This window comes from Panthera pardus, unplaced genomic scaffold, assembly GCF_024362965.1.
Source record: "Panthera pardus isolate Hobbes unplaced genomic scaffold, ASM2436296v1 HiC_scaffold_10, whole genome shotgun sequence".
Lineage (NCBI taxonomy): Eukaryota > Metazoa > Chordata > Mammalia > Carnivora > Felidae > Panthera > Panthera pardus.
Window position 1 is genome coordinate 54,076,184 of NW_026526655.1, and position 24,266 is coordinate 54,100,449.

Genomic DNA, 24,266 nt, shown 5'->3' on the forward strand with positions numbered 1-24,266 from the left:
ATCCACGTGACTAGCTAATTCCATTTCCATTCTCACATTTTAGCATCAGTAACTTAGCAATAGAGGACAAATCATGTTCAATTGGCACAAATCTTGAGGGAGAGGAAATAGATATCAAGGAAAGGAACTCCTGGGAGTGGAGCATCCTGGGATTCACCAAACATCAGTCAAGGAAAAGTATTATTTCAGAGTACCTAACAGGGAGCATCGGACCAACAGATAACCTCTGTTTGTTCCTTAAGAGCACAGATTATTTATTCTAAGAAGCAGCCTAACGATCTTCCAAGAGTTAGAAAAGCTTTATTACTTGCTATTTTGGCACTTGGGACAACCTTTTTTTTGTTTGTTTATTTTATGATACATTTGGAGATATAATGTGGCTCATATTGTAGCTGGGTCTGTGCAATACAAGTAGATTTATTTTAACGGAGCTATCAGATATAAAAATTTCAGGGTATCATGGCAAGCTTTCTTTTTTTTCTCTCAGGTCAGTAAACAAAATGAGCTTAAGTTATAAGAGCGTTTATTTCACTTACTGTAAGAAGCTCTGACCACATGATTGAAAAAATTAAATATGTTTCATTAAAGGCAGTTAAAAATAGTTGTCCCATTCACATGTTAGAAGTTGAGGTAGAGTTAAATGTAAAATCCAAAGAAATGGCTTCCTGGTCTCCCAGGATCTATCCCAACTTTTAACGATGCATCAATGGGAGTTCAAAACATGGTAGGAGGGAGGAGAAATGTGCTTTAGGAGAATTAGGGTCAAAACACAGCAAGCATTAAGCAGCTTCAGGAAGATGACTGGGACGTATTAGCCAGACACTCGACCCAAATATCTCCCTGGAGTTCAAGTGTCATAATGCCATATGACAGTACACTTCCCTGTGCTAATATGCCCTGTACATCAAACTGAATGCTCTTTGTGACAGCATTTAACCCCTCGTAACAGGTTCAAAGAAAACCAGAGCCTTCAAAAAAACCCTATTTCTTGAAAATAATAAAATATTTTTATAATCAACCTAATGATAAAATATTGTGATAGTCAACCCTAATGGTCCATATGTCTAGTCTTTAGCACTAGATTTTTTTAATTAATTAGATATCAAGTGGGGAAAATCCGTTTCTAGTTCAAAGTATATAAAGCTATTTAGAGCTAAACAGCCTTTAATCAGTTGCTGTCTGAACAGATGAAAGCAGATGGAATGATTCAAAATGCTATAGATATATTTATGAATGCAATTAAGAGCAAAGATAATGAAACCAGCATGTTCTGGTTGAAATATAACAATAGGAACACCTTAAATTCATTCAGTTTACAAAATCCAGTAACATACATTTTTGTATGACCCTCTCAGTAGCCCTGTGACTGTTAGGGCAGAAATTGGTATCCATATTTTATTCATTCATGCAACAAACTTCATGTCCATTTATTTATTCAAGAAATATTTACTATCTATACTAAATAATATTGCATATATGTATATCTGGCCAGATACTAGGGTGCAACAATGAACAGAAAGATATTTTCTTGCCCTCAAAGAGCTTCCAACTTACTGTGTTTTTTTAAATGTGTTAGATATTAGGGCTACAAAGGAAAATAATACATAGTTACCACCTTCAAGCTGCTCTCCAAAATATAGTAATGATGAGGACCATGGATCTAGGAAACATGAAATAGTTTGTGTGAGGTTGCATATCCCAATAGAGTCAGAACAGGAAGTCAGGGCTTCCTGTTCGATGCATATGCCATTACTCCCATTACTTCTAAACTTCTCTTACTTAGGAATAAATACAAGTATCCCAATGGGCCAAGTCAGAAACCACTAAACCACTTTTTTAAGAATTAGTGAGTAGGACCATACTTTAATTTTTTTCCCAAGTTTTATTTAAATTCCAACTACTTAACATGCAGTGCAGTATTAGTTTCAGGTGTAGAATCTAGTGATTCATCACCCACACACAATGCCCGGGTCTCCTCAAAAGTGCCCTCCTTAGGGTTGATGGGGGGTGGGAGGGAGGGGAAGGTGGGTGATGGGTATTGAGGAGGTCACCTTTTGGGATGAGCACTGGATGTTTTATGGAAACCAATTTGACAATTTCATATTAAAAAAAAAATGCCCTCCTTAGTACCCAACACCTGTTTAACTCATCCCTTTATTTATTATTTTTAAATTACTTGCTGACTATTGATATTTTTCAGTAAAATATATGGCGTTGAAAGAGCCATTAAGGCTTTGTTTTCTTAATAATCCTTAGTTCCTCTGCAGTATGTTGTCTGTAGCATTTAACTGTAATAGAACAAAGCTTTAGAGGTTACAGATCTTTTCCAGGGAAAGTTTGAATGAAAACACTCATTTCAGGTAACTGCCAAATGTTCTCAAAGCTCCAGTTTGACAATTATAGATTTTATGTGTCTAGAGCCAAATATACTCACTGAAATAGAGGTGGACACTGGGTAAGGCATCTCCAATATGGCAGAAACCTTGAACTGACCCCCAAAGGGTCCAGCTGGGTTGTCCTGAACACCATCCACATTTTCAGTGGCATTCTGAATCGTTCCATCTAAAATATTCCCACTAGGAATAGGGAGATGGTTTTGTTTATCCTATACCCATGACCCTACCATGGGAACTGTGAGATGACAGTGTCAGAAAAGACAAAAGAAGGAAGGAAAGAGAACAGAATACCTCAGAACAGCTCATTTTAGTCTTCGGCATATTGTGCTTTTGCATTGGGGCAATTCCTCAAGTATGAACCCAAAGTAGTTATCAACTTACCTGCAAAGTCTGTAGTTTAGCTTTTTATGGTTACCCTATTGCTTTACAAAAGTGTATTTTCAGTTTCGTCGAAGAGTCTTTCTGCCGAGGATACAAATGGAGAGACCCTCGCCTCGTCATTTTTATGGGTTCCCCTGTGTGTTTCATAGTTTTTATGTGTTGTTACAAATGGGGCCAAGTTTTCCAAATGACAACTTCTCATTTCCTCTGACGGTCACAGGACTCCATCGATTAGCCAGCAAGGTCTTTGTAACTGCCTCCTCCCCCCTTTCTGTCTCTAGCAACAGGACCTTGTGCTGTTTAGTAGAAGAAAATGATAGTTTTCAGCTTTGACAGCATCTGTCATTTATAGACAAGTGCCATCATAAATTTGGCATACATCTATCCGAATCCAGGAGGCCGAGATTTAGTATCCCTCATAAAATAATAGATTAACTATATTTATGACAAACATCTTAAGTCTGAAATTCTGGGGTACAATCATGTAGAACATAAATTGAGTCCCATCTGTCTAAAGAGAACAGACCATTATACTAAGGCTCATATTTTCATGAAATGTACATATATCATTAAGACTTTCAAAGTCAATTTAAAAAATGAAACTGCCTCCATCTTTGCCCATGCACCTTGAATTTGACAACAGCATCCTGCCAGGCAAGGCTGCAGATTCTTAGAGAGTTAAGTGTTGTCATACTCTAGAAACTAACTTCTGAAACTTTTGAGCATTTTATATTGCTTCCAAATCATACTGAGCATTTATTGTTAGTTTCTCGACTTCTGAAAACTATTTCCTAACATTGCTCTAAGAAAGTGAAGCAAAAGTTGAGACTCACTTATGATTTACTGAAGCTCTATTAACCTATAATTTACTTGGGACATGTTATAAACAATTCCAAGAAGCAAAACCTCAGATATCTCCTTGTTAAGGCTTATATTACTATCAAAAACTTTTCTCATCTTTAGACATATCATTTTAACCGGTATTCATCTCTTTTGATTACACTTATTTACAACCCTTCTGCATTGACAAGATACTGGAACATAAGAGGATTTTGTGTGTACATTGAATAATTTTATAAATGCACCACCATAAATGCCCCTAAGATTTTAATGAAGGTTATTGCATCCATTTTATTACATTCCACTTTTTACTTCAGGAAAAATTCTCTTATAGTGAAATATTTTTTTGAGATTGGATGGATGATCAAATAGAATCACTCAATAAACATTTGTAGATTCTTTGTTCAGGGCACTGGTACTAGGCGCTTTGGGGGATTCTAGGCCCAGTTCTGATGGTACCACACTAATTTAGCTTTATAGTATAAAGCTTAAAGTGTTTTGCATAGAAACATTTATAAAGTATTTTCCACTTCCCTGACTTCTTTCTGCGAGAATCAGGTTTACTGTTGTGGAAACTGGCATGGCATCACACATTAATAGCTTGGTGTTCTCATTTTTATAGGCCAGCTCTATCAGAATAAAATACGCTGTGGTGGTAAAAATGGTCTGTAATCTGTGTTGTCCAATATGAGTGCCATGAGTCACATATAGCTATTCAGGACTTGAAATGTGGCTTGTGCTACTGAGAAGCTGAGTATTTAATTTTATTTAATTTTAAGTACTACACCTGACTACTGAATTGGACAGCACATCTGTGGACCATGGTACTCTCTGCTGTTTTAACTAGCCATGACTCCAGAAAAGGCATTCAATTCTCCAAGCCTGTTTTCTCCTCTGTAAACTAGGAATAGTGCGCTCCCTGCATCACAGTGGTGTTTTGTGGATCAAATAAAGTGACTTTGAAAGAGCATTGCAAAATGTAAAGCATAATAAAAATGCCCATTGTTGATATTCTTAGTTTTGAGTTGTTGTTTTTTTTAACCTCTTGTGGAGTGGCCCCTTCCTGCTGCCATCAGTGAGAGGTGACAGGTGGCCCTTGTAGTGGTCAGCTATCATCATCTGCCATTATGCTGTACCTAATATAGTTGATTCTAGAGAGCCAGATCCAATCTTATTAGACTTACCTGCAAAAATAATTTTAACAGCAGTACTACTAATAATTAATGTGTAACTGAATGATTATTGTGTGTCTGATATTTACATGCTAAATGTTTTATGTATACTATCTTAATTAATAATACAGTCCTCTGATGGATACTAGAAAGTGAGACATAACAAGGGGAAATGATGGCTCAGAGTCATCCAGAGAGAAAATAGCTTCAAGCCAGATTCCCACCCAGGCAGCCTCTCAGATTCAATACCATGATATGCCACCTTTGAATAAAGGTCCATGAACTATAACTGCATGTGCTTTCTGAAGGCGATTTGAGATTTTTTTCCACTAAGTGATAATTCTAGAAGTCTGACACTTCAGAAAGGGGTGTTATTTCTATCCCCACCCTGTTTTACAGCTGGTTTTATTTTTGAAAAATCAAGTTTTGAGTGGCTTTGAATAAGGACATATTAACCACAGTATGATTTTTGCGTGCCATTTACATACCTTGCATGTGAGCTTGAACTCACACAGATTAGCTCCACTTCTCACTGACCAGCTAACCTTAACCAAATCATGTTCTCTGACCTGTTTCCCCACCTATAAGATGGGAGGGCTCATACCTACCTCCCAGAGTTTTGGGGATTAATGAACTAATAATGCCTGCTTCAGTGCCTATCATGTAACAGACACTCAATAAATGCTAGCCATAAAAAGCAACCATCGTTCAAAGAACTTTCCCAGCCCTGTCCTTTTGATTCTATGATCATTTCATGCCATGCTGCCATGCAACAGTGACCTGAACTTACATTTCTCTTTATGTGCTTATTTTATTATCTCATGGCAATTATTAACACTTGTGTTTTCCTTCCAGATATCAAGGCTTGATGAGCCTGACTCTCCCAGTGGGATATGTAAATATATAGGGAAGGTCCTTCTTGGTCTTCCTCACATTTTTATAAATGGAGGAAATGTCTTTCTACTCCTTCTCCCACAGGTTAATGTAGTTCATCCATCATGGCCACTGTGGCTCCGGGTACTTTGTCCTGCACATGGCAGTCACAGAGTTAGCATATATTAAATTAATACCATTAAAAAGAATTTAATGGGGAAGCTGTAACACCTTCCTAGACTATGGACAGGGCAAGAAGACCCTGGTTAGCTCTTTTTCCTTCATCTTCAATAAGATGCATGCCCCACCTCCTAGGTCAACAAACTGCTCTATGCACAGTTACAGTGCTACAAGAAAGGACAACCCAACATACCTCCATTTGTTGAGAGAGAAACCTGGGTGCTCCCTGTGGAGAAGCAGCCCTGTCTGGAGACAGGATTGGCTACTGAGGAGGAGAGGGGTGGTGTAATCAGAATAAGAAACACGCTCCTGCCTAACAAGTCCCTTCTGGCATTTATGTCAGTAAATGAGAAACTTGTCAGCTCATACATTTTGTTTCTGGCTTCTTGCAAAACATTTTCTTAGTGTGCAATTTTTTAATAATTTCTGTATGCGGGGCGCCTGGGTGGCTCAGTCAGTTGAGCAGCCGACTTCGGCTCAGGTCATGATCTCGCGGTCTGTGAGTTCGAGCCCCGTGTCGGGCTCTGTGCTGACAGCTCAGAGCCTGGAGCCTGTTTCAGATTCTGTGTCTCCCTCTCTCTAACCCTCCCCCATTCATGCTCTGTCTCTCTCTGTCTCAAAAATAAATAAACATTAAAAAAAAATAATAATAATAATAATAATTTCTGTATGCTATCAACTAGTTAGCCTCTACAAAATATGTGCTTTGTTTTCTTTCAAATATGAAATGACATAAATACTAGAATTTCTTGTCATAATAGAGATTATTTTATTCTTTGCTTTCAAATATTTAAACTTCCGTCAGAATTTTATGATAATTTTTATTCATTTGATTAGCCAAATGGTCATATTTAAGTTAAAACAATTTGCCTTTCCTAGGACAATATCTTTGTTCTTACTTCTCCATTAATAAATAAAATATTTTCACTTAATGGGAAATTAGGGTGCCACATTTTGAGTTAAGGAAAAGTTATTTATTTTATTCTTTTCAAGAAAAATTTTATCCAGTCTTTTGATTAATCCATAAGAATAATAATTAATAACTAGTAAAGTTTTTAAGTATTTTGAAAATTCATTAGTAGATGTTCTGTTTATGTTACTTATGGCATTTTAAATTGAGAAAACTCTTTTTTAAATTTTTTTAACTGTATTTATTTTGAGAGAGACAGAAATAGTGAGAGCAGGTAAGGGACAGAGGGAGAGGGAGAGAAATCTGAGGCAGGCTCTGTGTTGTCAGCTGCAGAGCCCAATCGCAGGGCTCAAACCCATGAACCTTGAGATCATGACCTGAGCCATAACCAAGAGTCGGATGTTCAACCAACTGAGTCACCCAGCACCCCAAATTGAGAAAACTCTTTTGGAAAGCAGCATCATAGAATAAGTCAAAAACCATGAAAACATTTATTCCATTCATTTAACCGTTAATTTCTCTTCCTACAATTTATGCCAAGGAAATAATTCTAAATACAAAGCAAGAAAAATAAAATGTTACATATGAAAATGCCTCCTGTAGCATTATTTGTATTAATGACAGGTGGAAGCAAAATGATCAGTAGAGGGAAGTTATTTCAGTAAAGTCCTTATACCCGATAAAATATGCAGCTTTACAGTAAGTAAAAGCAACATAAAAATGCATATAATACGCTAAATCAAAAAGTTAAAAAATATATTAAATCAAAAGTTACAAAATGGCCTGTCTATGTATGTGTTATTAAGCCCCCACTGCATGCTCTGTGTCGTACTAGGCACTGGGTATATGATGGTGGATTAGGCAGACTTGGGCCTTGCCATCATGACAGCATACTGTCTGGAAAGGTGAATACCGAACAAGTGATGACAAGCTTAATGAAAAGAGAGAGACGTTGATCTTGTCTGGGAAGGAAAGGAACACCTCAGCAGGGGATTTAAGCTCTCTTTGCCTGGTAAGAAAGATGTCGGCCCTGCAAACAGGGGCCCAGATCTGGGGGTGGAAGAGAAGAGGATTCTCATCAGAGGGACCGGTTCTCCATAGGACTTTAGCTGTGAAAGCCTATCTGGTTTAAATAATTGAACCAATGAAAGGACACTTGGGGACAGAGAAGGGAATTTAGGATGTTGGTTTAAAAAAAAAAAAAAAGTGATTGAAACAATAGCTAGAAACAGAAAGAAGGCAGAATGAAGTAATGGGCATAAACACAAAAGTTCTTAATCTCTTTTGGTACCATGGATACCTGTGGCCGACTAGCAGCCTAGTCTCAGAATGATGTTCATATTTGTTTTCGTTTTTTTTTTTTAAGTAATCTCTACGACCAACGTGGGGTTCGAACTTGTGACCCTGAGATCAGAGTCTCTTGCTCCACCCAACTGAGCCAGCCAGGTGCCCTTCAGAATAATGTTTTTAAGTCCATAAAATTAACTTGTACTTTTACAAAGGAAACCAACTACAATAAATACAGTTGTCAAATGTTTGTTATGATATAGTAACATAGCAATAATGTGTTAAATAAGATCTAGCAACAGGTAAATATCTACCATAATTTTGAAGTAATGATGAGGCACAGTGTTTCAAGCTTTTTATGACAACTGTAATATCTGATGACAAGATCTTATTCCTATTGGTGGACATAGTCACAGGTACTGCTAAGACTGCTATAGTTTTTTGCCTTCGTTTATAATTGAAGAAAACGCTAAATTTTTATCAGAGATAAATGAAAATAAAGGTACATTTTCTTGCCACTCAAGTTCATGGATTCTGTGAATTCATGGGCCCCTTGGATGTCTATAGACTCCCTTGGTTAAAAACTCCTATTTAGGGGAGACTGGGTGGCTTAGTTTGTTAGGTGTCCAACTTCAGCTCAGGTCATGATCTCATGGTTCATGGATTTGAGCCCTATGTCGGGCTCTGTGCTGACAGCTCAGATTCTGGAGCCTGCTTCAGATTCTGTGTCTCCCTCTCTCTCTGCCCCTCCCCTCTTCACATTCTGTGTCCCTCTCTCTCTCAAAAATGAATACACATTAAAAAAATCATTTAAAAAAATCCTCCTATTTAGTGTGAGAGGCTATGGTTTTTTTTTTTCCTCTATTTCTAAATACTGTGTTATTTGCACAATAACTTCCAATGATTTGATGAGTTTATATATCTCAGGGCACAGGTCAGATGGGAAAGAAACTTTTAGCCATAAGTCCCCATGTCACAGTATTCCCAAGGGATCTAGATGATGAGAAACTCTAGACAAGCCCCTTTGGGCACTCAGGCCTCTGGAATTAACATCACTTTTTAGAGGAGACTTTCTGTGGTCAACAGACTTTCTCCTGCGACCCATAGACCTTAAATATAAAGCTACCTTTGACAATTTCATAATAAAGCAGATTGAATTTAGGCACAAATGCTAGACTCAAAATGTGAAAGTATGATTGGCTTTTAGCACTATATTTTTTAAGAGGATTGGTAGCTTTTTTACACCTGAGAAGTCCAGCTCCTGAATGTCTGCAGTCTCCTTAGGACAGGCAGTACCCAGGTAGGTCCGTGAACAGTGACAGCCCGTACCTATCTCCATGGAGCAGCCTAAGGCGATGAGCTTGTTTGAAGAAAGTAATTTTTTTTTTGTATTTTCTCTATTAAATAAAGATACAATTTTTTAAATGAAGAAAGACTCCGTTTCCTCAGTCCCTCTCAAGCTGACCTTTCCATTGTCAGTGTGCACCCCACTCTACCTAGAGTTTCAAAGCTAACACCTAATCTCTGCATCTAGAAGGAAAGACGTGGGAGGAGCAGAATTCAAATGTTTTTCCTTATACCTTGTGAATCGATGTTTCCTCTGTAAAGGGCCATTCATTTAGAAGAAAAAGAACCTGCTCCTCATTCCACCTAGAAAATTAGTTTTTAATCTTATTCCTGGCTTTTGAATCATTATTGGACCTACTCCCTGGGGACTTGATTTGAGTGACAGGAGTTACTTATTCTGTTTTCCATAATAAAGCTGCCTCAGAAATAACTGTTTCACATCTCTCAGTGACAAATCGGAAAAGGGGCAATTTTTCAACGTGGAAAATTTGAAATATGATTTCTCTGTTGTACAAGTCAAATGCCTAGCAAACTACACAAAATAGGAGAAAGCTGTTCATTAGATTCAAACTCCAGCAAACCAGCCCTCTTTTGTGCTCCCTTAGGAGAGTGACACGTTCACTAATATCAGTGCCAGCTCATTGATACAGAGTGTAGGCTGCCAGCTTTTAACAAGGAGATATTTGGAGGGGCCACTGTTTTATCTGAATGTGAGACTGGCAGCTTCTGCTCCCCAGCCAAGTGGCATGAAGGACAACAGGGCAATTGTCGTGCAGAGCTGGGCAATGACTATCATTTCATTGGGCCACAGACTCACTGCGTGGTATAGCCCAATGACCAGAACCAAACTGACATGGGCTTTCAAATGGGAAGACCAGGATATCCTAACTCAGGATTGTAGTCTAGCAGAAAATTACAGCACAGGACCTATTTTGGACTTACAAAATTGGCCACCTAACTTTCATGGATCCTAAGTTACTTAAAATAAATAAGCTTGTTGTTGTTGTTGTTGTTGTTGTTGTTGTTGTTGTTTTTAACGTAAGGACATACAGATAATGATTCTGTGAAGAGTCACTTTAATTCATAGACAATTTTCCCTGCTTCCAGGATTAGTCTAAAGGCCAAGATTTGAAAATCACACGTAAACATAGTTAATTAGGAATTAGCAAGCTTCACAGTGATCAACTGTGCTTGAAGAGGCAGTGTTTCAGGGATTTAGCTGGAGGCATGATAATGCAGCATTAGATGTAAAAGGCTCCATCAGGATCAGCTTGACCCAATGTATAATATTTGAGTGCCCTGAGAATTTTAAAAACTAGCTTTAACTTCCATGTCTATTATTGGTTTTTTGTGTCTCTGAGCTTGTCATATAAGTACTCTATGTTGTTTTCCACATCTGCAAAATGGCATAAGCCATATAAAGAACTCTTTCTGTTTCCAAAGGTGGTTGAGCAGCTCACCCTCAAGTGAGGGATTCAGATCAGACATTTTCCAACAAGAAGTCCTGTGACTAATAAAGCAAGTCAGCTAGCCTAGTAGGTGTTGTGAGATAAACCAGCCTATACTGTACTATGGTGGGCAATGCTTGAGGACACCTGGAATCAGATCAAATCTAAATGAGGAGTCTAGTTGGAAGGAGCTAAATAGGTGACTAGAGGACTCCAAAAGTACTGGGTCAATCTCCGGCCACCTGTCATAAACGTTATGTGCCTTGGGGATCTGGGTTGGCCATGAATGATATCGTCAGTAAGACACAAAGTCTGCAAAATGACACCTTCAGTAATGGATATCTATTATCTAAAAGGGTGGGGAAAATTAGATAATGGCATAAGTCATAGTATTTGAAATTTCTGAATGAATATTATTGCATAAATATATCAATCATGTAATTGTTGATAACTCAAATGAATATACTCTGATGTTATTGGTTAATGACTGCTTACTACATTGCCAAAGTGGGTTGTTGAGCTACAACCATCTCATGAGTCTCCCAACATAAGAACCGTAGTGTTGCTATGACTGAAACCTTGCCATGGTGACAGGGTATCAGTTTAGTTGCAAAGAGGATGGGCTATACTTTGATGATAATTTGTTTTCACGTGTGCTTCACGCTTATTGTTTATATGCAGGTTTGTGTAGGATTCCTAATAAAGGAGATAATAAAATCTATAGATTTGTTCATTTTATCAAATCAAAAAATTTGACCTGACACATGTACTTGTTGTTATGACTCTGTCCTAGTACATCTCAAGGATGTATTCTTAAGAGAATTGTTTCAACCTCAAATGACATTAAATATTTGTTGCATATATATATCTTCAGCAACAATGATACAAGTATTTTATATAATCAGTAGTGGAAATATCTGTTCTATCTATGTTTATTTCACTGGTTATGATTTGGCCATTAACAGTGAATTTCTACTATTTTTATTTGTGAAGCTAAAAGGCACTGCATTAATTTAACATTCTTTATTTCATCATATTATTGCCCACCAATGGCTTTCTGTACACTGGGAACACAGATGAATTAGGGCATTGTTGTAGGACTCAAGAATATCTCTATCCTGGTAATAATTTTAATTGTGAAGAAATGACAGTTAATGCAAGGTCAACATATAATTATATGAAGAGGCTTATGAGAACATACGGAAGGGGAAAAGAGAGGAGATAGGCTTGGGGACTAGAGGTAGTATGATCTAGAAAGAAATTTTATAGTAATCCACAGTGAATATTGAGGGCCTAAAATGAAGCAGTGGCACACAGTAGATGCTGAGTCAATGTCTGCTGGATAAGGCTGATAGAATAAATATTTAGAAGATAATATCAATAAACTTAGGCCATTTATTACACATAGAAGCTAAGAGAAGGAAGAATTCAAGAGTTATTGCTGGCAGGCCTGACATACAACTAGTAATGTCATTGATTAAAATGGGGACTGCTTGGAAGGGCCCTTATGTGGAACATATAATTCATTCAGTACCAGGCATGTTGAATTTGAAATATGCATGAAACTTCTAAAAATAGATGTCCCACAGACTATTAGGGGCAAAACATCTCGAACCTGCGAGGAATGTAGAGATTTCACCTATGGATTTAGGAATCTATGTCAATGTGCTAGAAGAGGTTATTGGAATGAATTAGATCATATAACACCCAAAAGAGGACATGAGTGCAATCTTGAGTCATGCCAACACTTAGGGGCAGGCAAAAGAACAGGAGCTGGTGAAGGGGACCTAGAGTAAGCTTAGAGAACCAGGCAAGGCCAGTGGTTGTGGGCATCAAGGGGGAAAAGCATTTCAGGAAGAGACTTGTACCCAATACACGGGAAGACTGGAGAGACACCATGGGTTTTGCAGGAAGGTAAGGATAAACAGGAAGAAAGGAAGTGGAAGAACCACATCCCGTGACCACTTAAGTCCTGCACCAGAGGGAAGATAGTGGAACACTCCAGGAATGAACCAAGTCAGGGAATGACTGTTGGAACATGGAGTTTTCAGCATTTTGTAAACAGAAAGAAAGAACCCAGTACAAAGAAAGTAGCCAAAACTATAGGAAAGAGAGAAGAAATGTAAAAGATAGAGAGACAGGTGGAAGTATATACCTCTTCCTCAGAGATGTAAAGAAAATAGGTGCAGACAGAAGAAAATGTAACATCAGGGACAAACTCATTCAGCTTCCTCATTTCTCTACAAAATGGGAGAACAGACATTTGCTAATGAGAGGTTGGTGATATCAGTAGGGAACTTAAGAAGGATACATTTTTCCATGGGGAAGCTGACTGACTGTGTTTCTTCCCTTTAATAGAATCACTTTTTTCCCATTTGTCTGATTTATTGACCTGTTCTTCAGGTATATAACTCTTCACTATAGACGTTTCTAATTTAAGCAAATCTAATCCATAAGATCATAGAGTTTTAAAATAAAGGTATGGGATTATTGCATTGCCAAAAGAACTCTGTTTCAAAAAAAAATCTTTTAAATAGTGCATTCAAATAGTTCAAGGTCTTTTTGCACATACATTCCAGGAAAACATCTAATAAACAAAAGGAGATAGAGTGACTGCTGTATCCGATTGTTATCTGCAGGGTTGGTCTTTCCTTCGTGCTCTTTTAGTGCAGTCCTGCTATACTACAAATGAATATCCCTTTCTTTGTGCATCCACCAATAGAATGATGTGCTAGCATCTGTCCATCTTTTATTACATTTTGTTTAGCAAAGAACTCCAAGGTACCAAACTGGCTTGTTCATCTTGTAGTTTGTGTGCTGCTGCCTTTTCTACCCCCTCCCCTCCAGAATCCATTAACTATCTTAATGCACTCCACTTTGAGCTTTAAAATATCTGTCATCAGTTGGTGGCTTCCGTCACTTTTACTGTGTCAAACGTGTAGTAAGGAGAGGACAAATGAAGCAAGGAGTTAGGAAGACTTCTACAGTTACACCAATCGACAAACATACAGATTTGCAATATTATTTGATTTGGGGTTTGGGGGTTTTTTTGGTCTGACACAGAGCCCTGTAGGCTTTTTAGCCTCATCTCTCTCAAGACTGCATAACTAGTAAGGAAGTACGTACTGTGGCTGACACCCATCAATTTCTCATTATTCAGAAAATGGGAAGATAAAACAGAGGAGAACGATTTCAGAATTCCTTATCAAAGTGAGCTAACTTGGTTTAATGAGTGTTAAGCAGTAATGTGGGCATTGCTTTGTTTTTTGCAATAATAATGAGATGTTGGACAAAGTGCTTGTGAATATAGGAAAGCATATGACCCGCGGTCCTTTCACTGCATGCCTCTATTGCTAGTTCCTTCTAGTGAAATATTAAGTATAAAAAGGAAAATGTAATTGTACAAAGAAGTGACAAGCAGTATACTTTAGTGACCTCAGAAAGTACAAAGAATAATTCTGTTAAAGTTGTGTCCTTGGTTTCCCGAGCACTTGTCTCAAGTTAGGGGGGGAAAAATGAGCACAAGATTTGACCAAGCACTTCACCAAAGAAGGTATGTAATCAACCAATAAAAATAGGCAAAGGTGTTCAATTCCATTAGTCAGTAGGGAAATATGAATGAAAACCTATTCAATAAGACGCCACTACACCTCCACCTGAATGGCTACAACCAAAAGGACTGACAATACACAATACTGATACCATGTGTTAGGGATGATGCAGAACAACTGGAATTCTCACGCATTGCTGGTAGGAATATAAATCAGTACAACCATTTGGGAAAACCATTTCAGAATCTATGAAAGCTAGATATATATTGATAGAGATAGATACCTGATAGATGATAGATAGATAGATAGATAGATAGGCAGATAAATTAGATCTATCCATCTAATGGCCCAGCAATTCTATTCCCATATATATATATGACATAAATGAGTCTTTATGTCTACCAAAAACATATATAAGAATAACCAAAAACTAAAAATATCCCAAATGTTTATCAATACTAAAATAAATAAATGGTGGCACAGTCATACAATGGAATACTCTCCAGCAATTCGAAAAAAACAAACTTCTATGTACAACATGGATGAATCTGATACACATAATGTTGAGTGAAAGAAGCCAAACACAAAAAGAATACATATTGTGTGATTACACTCTTACGAAGTTCAAAAATAGGCAAAACTGATCTAAGTCGATAGAAATGAGAATGGTGGTTACCTTTGGAGGGAATGCAAACACCAACTGATTGGGAGTTCAAGGGAGATTTCTAGGATGGTGGAAACATCTGTATATCTTAGATATCAGTATCTTGTATCTCATATTTCCCATACATCTTCTGTTTCAACAAATGTATACATATGAAGAAATTCATTAAATTTTATGTACCTTATAGTATATAAGTTACATAAGTATATAAGCAAAAAAGGAAATTAAATGGTACAGATAGGAACATTATCTACCATATTAGTATATGTGAAAAATAAATGAGATAATGAATATAAGTTCTTAACACAGTGCTTGGGCTACAGTGAGTATTGAAATAGTGTCAGCTATTGAGTTGGGATTACAATTGTTGCTACTACTCTCACTGTCAGATATAACTGCCCGGAGTAATCATTAGGCTAATTTTTTGCTTTACATAAAAGTAAACTTTCCTAAATAGTATTGAGCCTCTGAATTCAGCTTCTAAGAACGATGCTCCAAACAACATTACTAGTTGTGTGTAAGAGAAAGCTTGTTATTATGGTAAAGTTTACTTCTTACTAAGGGCAAAATTTTTTAACTCTCAAAAATGTATTTAGTTCAAGAGTTTGTTCCCTTTCAGAATTAAGAATTTTTTTAAATTACTTTGAAACACAAATCATTATTAATCTAATGAAAAGATATCCAACCCCTTTATATAAAAAAAAAATGAAAATCAAGTTAACAATGAGGTACTGTATTTTATCTGTCAGATTGGCAAAGGCAGTGGATAATTAGGCTGGTTAAAGGTACAGGGAAGCTGGCACTCTCTTACAGACAGAGAGCTCTAAGAGCATTAGTTTGTGCAACCATTCTGGGGTGCAGTTTGGCAACGTGCATTACAAGTTAAAACATGCTCTTTGTGCCAGTAAGTCCTCTTCAGGGTTTAGGTCCTAAGGAAATTATTGGGCAAGTATGCAGAGATGTCTATACGCAGTACTATTTATAAAACTGATTTACTGAATATATGAATTCAGTGGAGTGCAAATATGATTGCCAGTATACTCTATTGAATATCCCTTTCTCATTCCTCAGAAATATTATCAGATATCAGAAAGTCTCGTCTTATTGAAACTTTAGGCTCTTTATCCAGCTGAACACTTCCTTCTTCCTGGCTCAGGTTGGACCATGGGAAAGGCCATAGTGTGTTCGTCTCTTCTTCCCCAACCTATAATTTCTAGTTCTTGCCCGTTCCAATTGTTAGGGATAGGAGAAGGCATTAGAGAAGATAAATGAAGATAAAAGAAGGGCCAATGTTTTTGTGCTTAACGACAATCATTGATTCCCTCTGCATGGCAGGTGTCCAGATGCCCTGTCTCTCTCTCTCGAGGACCATGTGTAAGGTCTTCGTGTGGGTCTTTCAGTCCTTCCTCAGCTCCTAACACCAGAGCTCCACTCCTCAGCCTCTTACTGCCAGCATCCTAGTGATCAGCTTTCTTGTGTCAGGTACCAATAACAGATCTCGAGCCTGACCACCTTTCAAGATGCCCTATGGACCCTAAGAAAACTCATCCAACCTTGACATGCCAAACTGAGATTACAGGTCCTTCAGCTCCTGACCCTTTCTTGGTCCAGCTCGTCTCCCCAGCCTTCCTATCCCCTACTTCACCTGGGATGAGGGGTGGATCACTAAGGTCATAAGTTGCCAGACTAGAAAATGAGATGCCAGTGTCTCTTCTTACATGCACTTCTGGCTTTACCACTTTGACTAAATTCAGAAACATCTAACCAGGACAGAAGCTCATGATGCCAGTGAGTCCTCCAATCCTTATATAGTCTAGGGAAGTGCATGATAGGATGTTGGTAGCAGGATAAGTTTTACTGCTTCTTATAAATGCTACAAGTATGTGTCTGGGGGTCTCTTGGGGACTTTCTCTAAGATGCTAAGATATTTGATGCGAACTGCTTTCAGTTAGGGTCATGTCCTTCATTCTGAGGCAACCAAACTCCCATTCAGTATCTTTTTAACATTGTAAGAGTGCAAACCAGAAGTAACCCAAATAACAAAAGATTATTTAGATAAATTATAGTACATCCATATAGGTAAATATCATTTGTTATAAATCATGATCCAATTCTACATTTACTGACATGGAAAGATATTCTTGATTTATTGCCATTTGAAAAATGTGAGTTACAGCATGTTTCCATCTATTCACATGTAGTATTGTGTAAATTGTGAAGTAACAGGTATCATTTTAATAATCTAGGTCAAGTGTTGGCAGACTACTACCTGAGAGCTAAATCTAGCATGCTCGCCTACTTTCGTAAATAAAGTTTTGTTAGATCACAGCCATACTGGTGGCTGCTTTCCTGCTATCATAGCAAAGCTTAGTAGCTGCAATAATATGGCCCATGAAGCTTAATATGTTTACAGAAAACTTTGCTGACTTATTATAGGTGATGGAATCATGGGTGATTTTTCTTTTCTTTTTTTTTTTTTTTTTTTTTGTCTGACTTTATTTTCTACATTGAGCATATATTTATTGTGTATATCATGTATCTATTATTAAACCATTGAAACCTGGTTAGAAAAAACTTATATTAATAATATTAAGCTGAAGATTAAACCTTGTAAGCAGACTCATAAAAATTGGGCTATAGCTTCCAAAGTTACACTGCAAAATATATATATATTGATCTATAATGTAGTTAAAATACTATTTTGATTGTTTTTAAATTAAGACCTATACAAGGACATGAGTCTTCTTGTTACCAACAGGATTAGTTTCTGAAAACTGCTTTTAGACGTTCACATGTACTGAGGCACCTGGGTGACTCAGTCGGTTAAGCATCCAACTCTTGATTTAGGCTTAGGTCATGATATCGCAGTTGGTAAGCTACAGCCCTGCAGCAGGCTCTGTGCTGTTAGCTCTGTGCTGTTAGCTCAGGATTCTGTCTCCCTCTCTCTCTGTCCCTCCCCTGCTTGCTCTCTCTCTCTCTCTCTCCAAATAAATAAAAATAAACTTAAAAATAAAGAACTTCCATGTTCTTTTCATCATCTGTGTTAGCTTATTAGTCCCCTGAGCCTGTGTTTCAGGGATATAGTGCTAAGTTTGAGGAATAGGTGGGTTAACCTGAGTAAAGTTTTGTTGTAAAAAATAACTATGATAAATAAATAGTGAAGACTGATTTCCTTCACATGGTTTATCAAGTAGATATGAAAACAGTTCCAAAACAAGAGGTTTTCAAAATGCTTAGAACTTTGGAAAATAAGGGAGTCAATGTGGATCGCCACTTTGAAGAATTAAATTCACTTGGATGCATAAATTACAGACATTTGTTACAAAGGGTAATTCTGATGTAGCTAAGCAAATTTTGCTTCCCAGTCCTGTAGGATGAAACCTTAAAAAGGGCATTTAAGTAATCAGAAAATAATGAAGACAGTCAGAAGAACCTGCTAATTAACATTAGGTGAGGGAATACTTGAAAATAGAATTCATATTAACCAGAAGTTCCACATGACATGCATCTTTATTAAAAGAAACAGAAGTAAACAATACATTAATTAAACTTTCAAATACACAAAATAAGGAGGCTTTAAAAATGCCAATAAGGAAAGAATAATATATAGAATAAATAAAGAATTAATAATATAATGGATTTCGATAAAAATATAAAACAATTAAAATGTGAAATAATAAAATTAGGCTTCAAAGCTTATAAATTTACACATCCAGAAAGAATGCCAAAATTTAAATCTAGTATTGCTTAGTGGTTTTAGGATCTATTTCATTAACTAGCTAGTCTCAATCCAATGGCAGAATTTCCTCAATATGATGGAACCATTTACACATTGTCAAAGCAAAATTGATACCTACTATTCACAAAGATTAAGACTCTGGCCTACCTAGATGATAAAAACTAAAACATAATTTATGTAAATGTTAAATATACCATATGTCTTAATATTTTTAAAGGAAAATGGCCTCCCTTGGCATCCATTTTACTAGTTTTAAGATATTCTCTACCTTCTGATTCAATTCACCTTTATAATATCTCTCATTACACCTGTTGCCATCATCTATGCTGAACTAGTAGGTATTCAAGCAAACCCCAAGTTTTCTAACACCTAAGCATTTCCTTATGTTTCCACCTGTAAGCATTCACTTCCTACTCTTTCTCACCTTATTCTATTCTTATCTAAATCTCACCTGCAAAATCTGGCCAAAATATCACTTCCTTTATGAAGAATGTCTCTTTCTTCCTAACCAGAAGAAATCACTTCCTGCTCCAAGCTCTCATAAATTAGAGATCTCTGAATGACTATCTCACTTCCCCTGCTAACCTTTAATTTTCTTAAAGTCTATACCTACTTTATTTACTATTCTCTTCAGTGTCTAGCACATTGTCAGTAATTAGCATTTTGCTAATATTCATTTGTTAATGAATAAATGACCTCTTCTGAAAAGGAGATATAGAAAGGAAATCTGTTTAATTTTTCTTAAAGAAATAGGAATAAAGAGGAAAAAAATAATTTTGTCCATATTCTCAATGTAACCTGAATAATTTGTTGAAGAGGATAGATATTTTCATTTAAGGCAAATATGCCTTAAAACTAAATGAAGCAAGAGCTTTATCACATCTCCAGTGACCATTATATGCCTTTTATAGTGTTGATGCCATATGAAGTCCACCCTTTGTGCAGGAAGATTAATACACTACCCAGTGAATAGAGAAAACATCATGCTCATTTATGCCACCTACCAATCTGTGGGACATTATTCAATTTTGATGAGCCTTAGTTTTCTCGTCTTTAAGATAGGAATGACTGGGGTGCCTGGGTGACTCACTTGGTTAAGTGTCCGACTCTTGTTTTAGGCTCAGGTTATGATCTCACAGTTTGTGGGATCAAGCTCCTGCTTGAGATTTCTCTCTCTTCCTCTCTCTCTCTCAAAATAAATAAATAAACTTTAAAAAAATTAAAAAAACAAGACAGGACTAATTATTTTCAGCCCTACCTATTTCACAATTTTGTTATGAGAGATAATAAGACAATGTAAGTGATAGCACTTTGTAAGTTGTACCGTTCTATAAAACTGTAAGAACATATGAGGGAGACCAATATAAGGGACAATAAAATAAATATGAATAAGAGAGAGAATGAGTAAATGACTAAAACAGGTCAGATTCCTTAGGTCAAATTTATATGAAAAGATTTTACCATGCAATAATTTAGGTTTCCATCACAAGAAACAGAGTAATTCCATGGGAGCAAATGTTAAGATTACTGAATTATTTCACTGCTTTGTGAATTCTATAAAATTGTAAAATCAATCTAAGGGATCCTTATAGGTGAGGGAATTCTAAGCCAGAAATAATTTTCAATCTAATTTACTTAGTATTACCATTTAGGAAGATTGATTTTAGTCCCTTCTCTCATACTGTGGAGGTCTGTTTAGTAAAAGTCTAAGATCTTTTCCATCATACTTTATGGCATCCTGAAGTCTTAATAAACTTGCTGGAAAGGAATATATAGATTGTGAAACCCAAGGATAAAAGAGATCTGAGCATTCATTTATTCCAAACACCATCCAGATCTGGAATTCAGCTATAGAATCTGCTAGTCTTGACCCAGATGGATCCAATGCAGGAAAAGGATGGAAATAAACTGTTGATACCTAAATCAAACACATAGAAATATGATCTGCTGGTATTTTTGGTGTATATGTAAGTGCTGGCTTTGCCCCATATGCAGAACAGACACACACTATCAGGTTGCTGTTCCCCTACTCACTCCTTCCCTCTTGGTGATCCAGGCCCATGGTACACAGTTCCAAGTTAGCTAGGGCAATTAACAAATAAGTGTTAGTTTTCATTTCCTTCTTCTCTTAATACGAGTTTATCAGCGTATGTATAAACATTTTCTAAAAGCACCGGCTCTACTCAGCTTACATGTGTGATGGATTGGGCTGTTGCCTATGAAGTTCCAGTTTCTTTCCCAAAGGGGCCACTGAATAGAACCTGTGTTGAATAGCAAATGAACCCCTATGAGTTAGATTCTGTTAAAGTCACTCTGATCCTTCTTATAGCTTGCACCATGGGCCTTGAGAATTGTAAGCATTTAGTAGCTACATGATCAAAATGCCAAGATGTCTGTAAATGATTTGGCTAATCCTCATTATTGTGCTTCTGGTTAATGTCATTACTTAGAATTTATGACTTAGGGATGGCTGGCTGACTCAGGAGCATGCAACTCTTGATCTCAGGGTCATGAGTTTGAGCCCCACGTTGGGGGTAGAATTTACTTAAAAGAAAAATCTTATAATTTAGACTGGCAGTATTAAGTACAATGAATGAAATCTTTGCATCTTGTATTTTAGATAAATCACTTTGCCATTCGAAGAGCAGCAGAAACTTAACTAATCATAACCAAAATTAACCATATGTCTTCCCTCACCTATACCCCAACACCCCAATGTTAAAATTTTAACTTGGTATAAAAATTGAGTTTTAGCTTTATATTTATGTCCTAATTAATGTCCTATTTATGACTTATTTCATGTTACCATCATATCATGTAACTGTATTGGAAGGTAGTTGGTTTTCCTATATATTAAAGACCTCTGTGGAGCTTAATTTACAACCGAAGGCTATCAGAAAGTTACCTGCTGCCAGTGGGAGAAAAAAGTCATGTTTCATAAGTCATCATATTTTTAGGGTGAGCTGATATTGGAAATTGATGGCATGGAGCTATTTTTCAATCTGGAGATTAAAACTACACCTAACAATCAAATTTCTAGTTTTAATTCCTTTTACATTAATTTGTCTGTGTTTATACCATGTACGAAGCTTTAATACGATCTTTCTGTGTCTCTCTTAGAAGATAAAGGGAAGTTAAAAGTCAACAGTTCCAGTCAGCCATCAAGCTCTGAAGGTGGCCCATTTCTCCTCAAATCAGGCACAATGCCCCTGCCACCTGGAGCAGCCACTTCTCCCTCAAAGAGCACGAATGGAGCTCCCGGTACCTGTACCGTTTCTGAATCAGAAGAAGAAAAAGCCAAAAAATTACTGTATTGTTCACTATGCAAAGTGGCTGTGAACTCCCTGTCACAGCTAGAGGCACACAACACAGGTTAGCAGCTATCGTTTGAATTTAAATAATGTTTGTAACAAAACCAACCTTTCCCTTCAGAATACCGTATCTTTTGTTGTTCAAACATTGGGTTTGTTCAATGTCTTCTCCGCTTTTTTGATTCAAAAGACTGATTTTAAGAAAAGTATGATATGATAACTTTGGAAACAGCAGGCAAAAGCTTAAAGCAAGTTGAAGATAAAACTTATTCTGTTCTTTATTTTCTCAAAAGCATCTAATATTTCCCAAAACTCATTATGATGAAGTGACAGAGATGAAGATAAATATCTATGCACAATGTTCACTGCAACACACTTAGGAAAAAAAGGGGGAAACAATTTAAAAGTCCCTCAGTAGAGAAATGTCGAATAAACTATAGGAACCCAATATGAGAGTATATATTACTCAGTCATTAAAATGTAATTACTTTATGGGGCACCTGGATGGCTCAGTCAGTTGAGCGTCCGACTTCGGCTCACGTCATGATCTTGTGGCTTGTAAGTTTGAGCCCTGTGTCGGGCTCTAGCTTGGAGCCTGGAGCCTGCTTCAGATTCTGTGTCTCCCCCTCTCTTTGACCCTCCCATGCTCACGCTCTGTCTCTCTCGTCTCTCAATAATAAATAAACGTTAAAAAAGTTTTTTTAATGTAATTATTTTAAAAAGTATATGATTTGCTATGTGAAATTTTCAGGATATTTAACTAGTATGATCCCAATTTTGAAAAAAATATATACCTTTAATATACAAACAAAACAAAACCTGAATAAAAAACTAAACTGAAGAGGGGCGCCTGGGTGGCGCAGTCGGTTAAGCGTCCGACTTCAGCCAGGTCACGATCTCGCGGTCTGTGAGTTCGAGCCCCGCGTCAGGCTCTGGGCTGATGGCTCGGAGCCTGGACCCTGTTTCCGATTCTGTGTCTCCCTCTCTCTCTGACCCTCCCTCGTTCATGCTCTGTCTCTCTCTGTCCCAAAAATAAAATAAAAAACGTTGAAAAAAAAAAAATTTAAATAAAAAAAAACTAAACTGAAGGGCACCTGGGTGGCTCAGTCGGTTAAGTGTCCGACTTCAGCTCAGATCATGATCTCACGGTTAGTGGGTTCAAGACCCCCGTCAGGCTCTGTGCTGACAGCTCAGAGCCTGGACCCTGCTCAGATTCTGTCTCCCTCTCTCTGTCCCTCCCTCCTGCTTGCGCTCTGTCTCTCAAAAATAAGTAAAATGTTAAAAAAAATTTTTTTTAACTAGAATGATAACAGTGGTAATCTCTGAGTGGTGAAAACATAGAATCTTTATTTTCTTTATGCTTCTGTATATTTTCCGTATTTTCCTTCTAATGGACTCATGTTTTCCCATTTTTTACAATGAAAATGTGTCAAATAAGCAGCATTATTGTTTATAATAAATAAAAAGTGTTTGTAATCAGCATTAAAATGATTATTTTTTTAAAAAAAGCAATGAGAAATTCATCCTGAAGATAAACTTCTCAAGGGTAAGAAAACAAAGAGTTGTTCATAGATGTATTCTGTTCTTCAATAGCTATTTACCATATGTCTCTTTCTGTTTTAGGATCTAAACACAAGACCATGGTGGAAGCTCGTAATGGGGCTGGTCCAATTAAGTCCTATCCTAGACCTGGATCAAGATTAAAGATGCAGAATGGCAGTAAGGGGTCAGGACTACAAAATAAGACATTTCATTGTGAAATCTGTGATGTTCATGTTAATTCAGAAATTCAACTCAAACAGGTAATGTATCCTGAATTAATTAGTATCCACTGTTGTTTGGGTCACCACTTGATTTTGTATCTAATCTATGTAATGGTTCTCACTATGCTTACAGATAAATTTACTAACCTTTATATGAGGCACACAAGATACAACATGCAGATGCTACCGAAAGAAAAAGCACCAAATACTCACGTACCCACAAAAGTGGGTACTTTTACTGTAAGTCAGATCCAGGATAGGTGTTAGGGACAGATAAGCACAGGAGTCATCTGGAGCTTGTAGTCAAGCAGGAACTTCTGGAAGGCAAGATGTTCAGCCTGTCTTTCAAAGACCCAAAATCTGTTTATGGAGACAGATTCATTAGTCATGGCAGTGACAACAGG

At 37.0% G+C, this 24,266-nt stretch overlaps 1 protein-coding gene across 9 annotated transcripts in view; it reads left to right on the forward strand.

Moving 5' to 3' along the window:
- The window catches only part of ZNF385B (zinc finger protein 385B), a 400,092-nt gene that overhangs the window by 372,393 nt on the left and 3,433 nt on the right, over positions 1-24,266 (forward strand). For all 9 annotated transcript variants that reach the window (XM_053907268.1, XM_019460969.2, XM_019460973.2 and 6 more), the window contains 2 exons: positions 21,909-22,160; positions 23,723-23,901. In XM_053907268.1, coding sequence (XP_053763243.1) covers positions 21,909-22,160; positions 23,723-23,901 — 431 coding nt within the window. The remainder of the gene's footprint in view (positions 1-21,908; positions 22,161-23,722; positions 23,902-24,266) is intronic.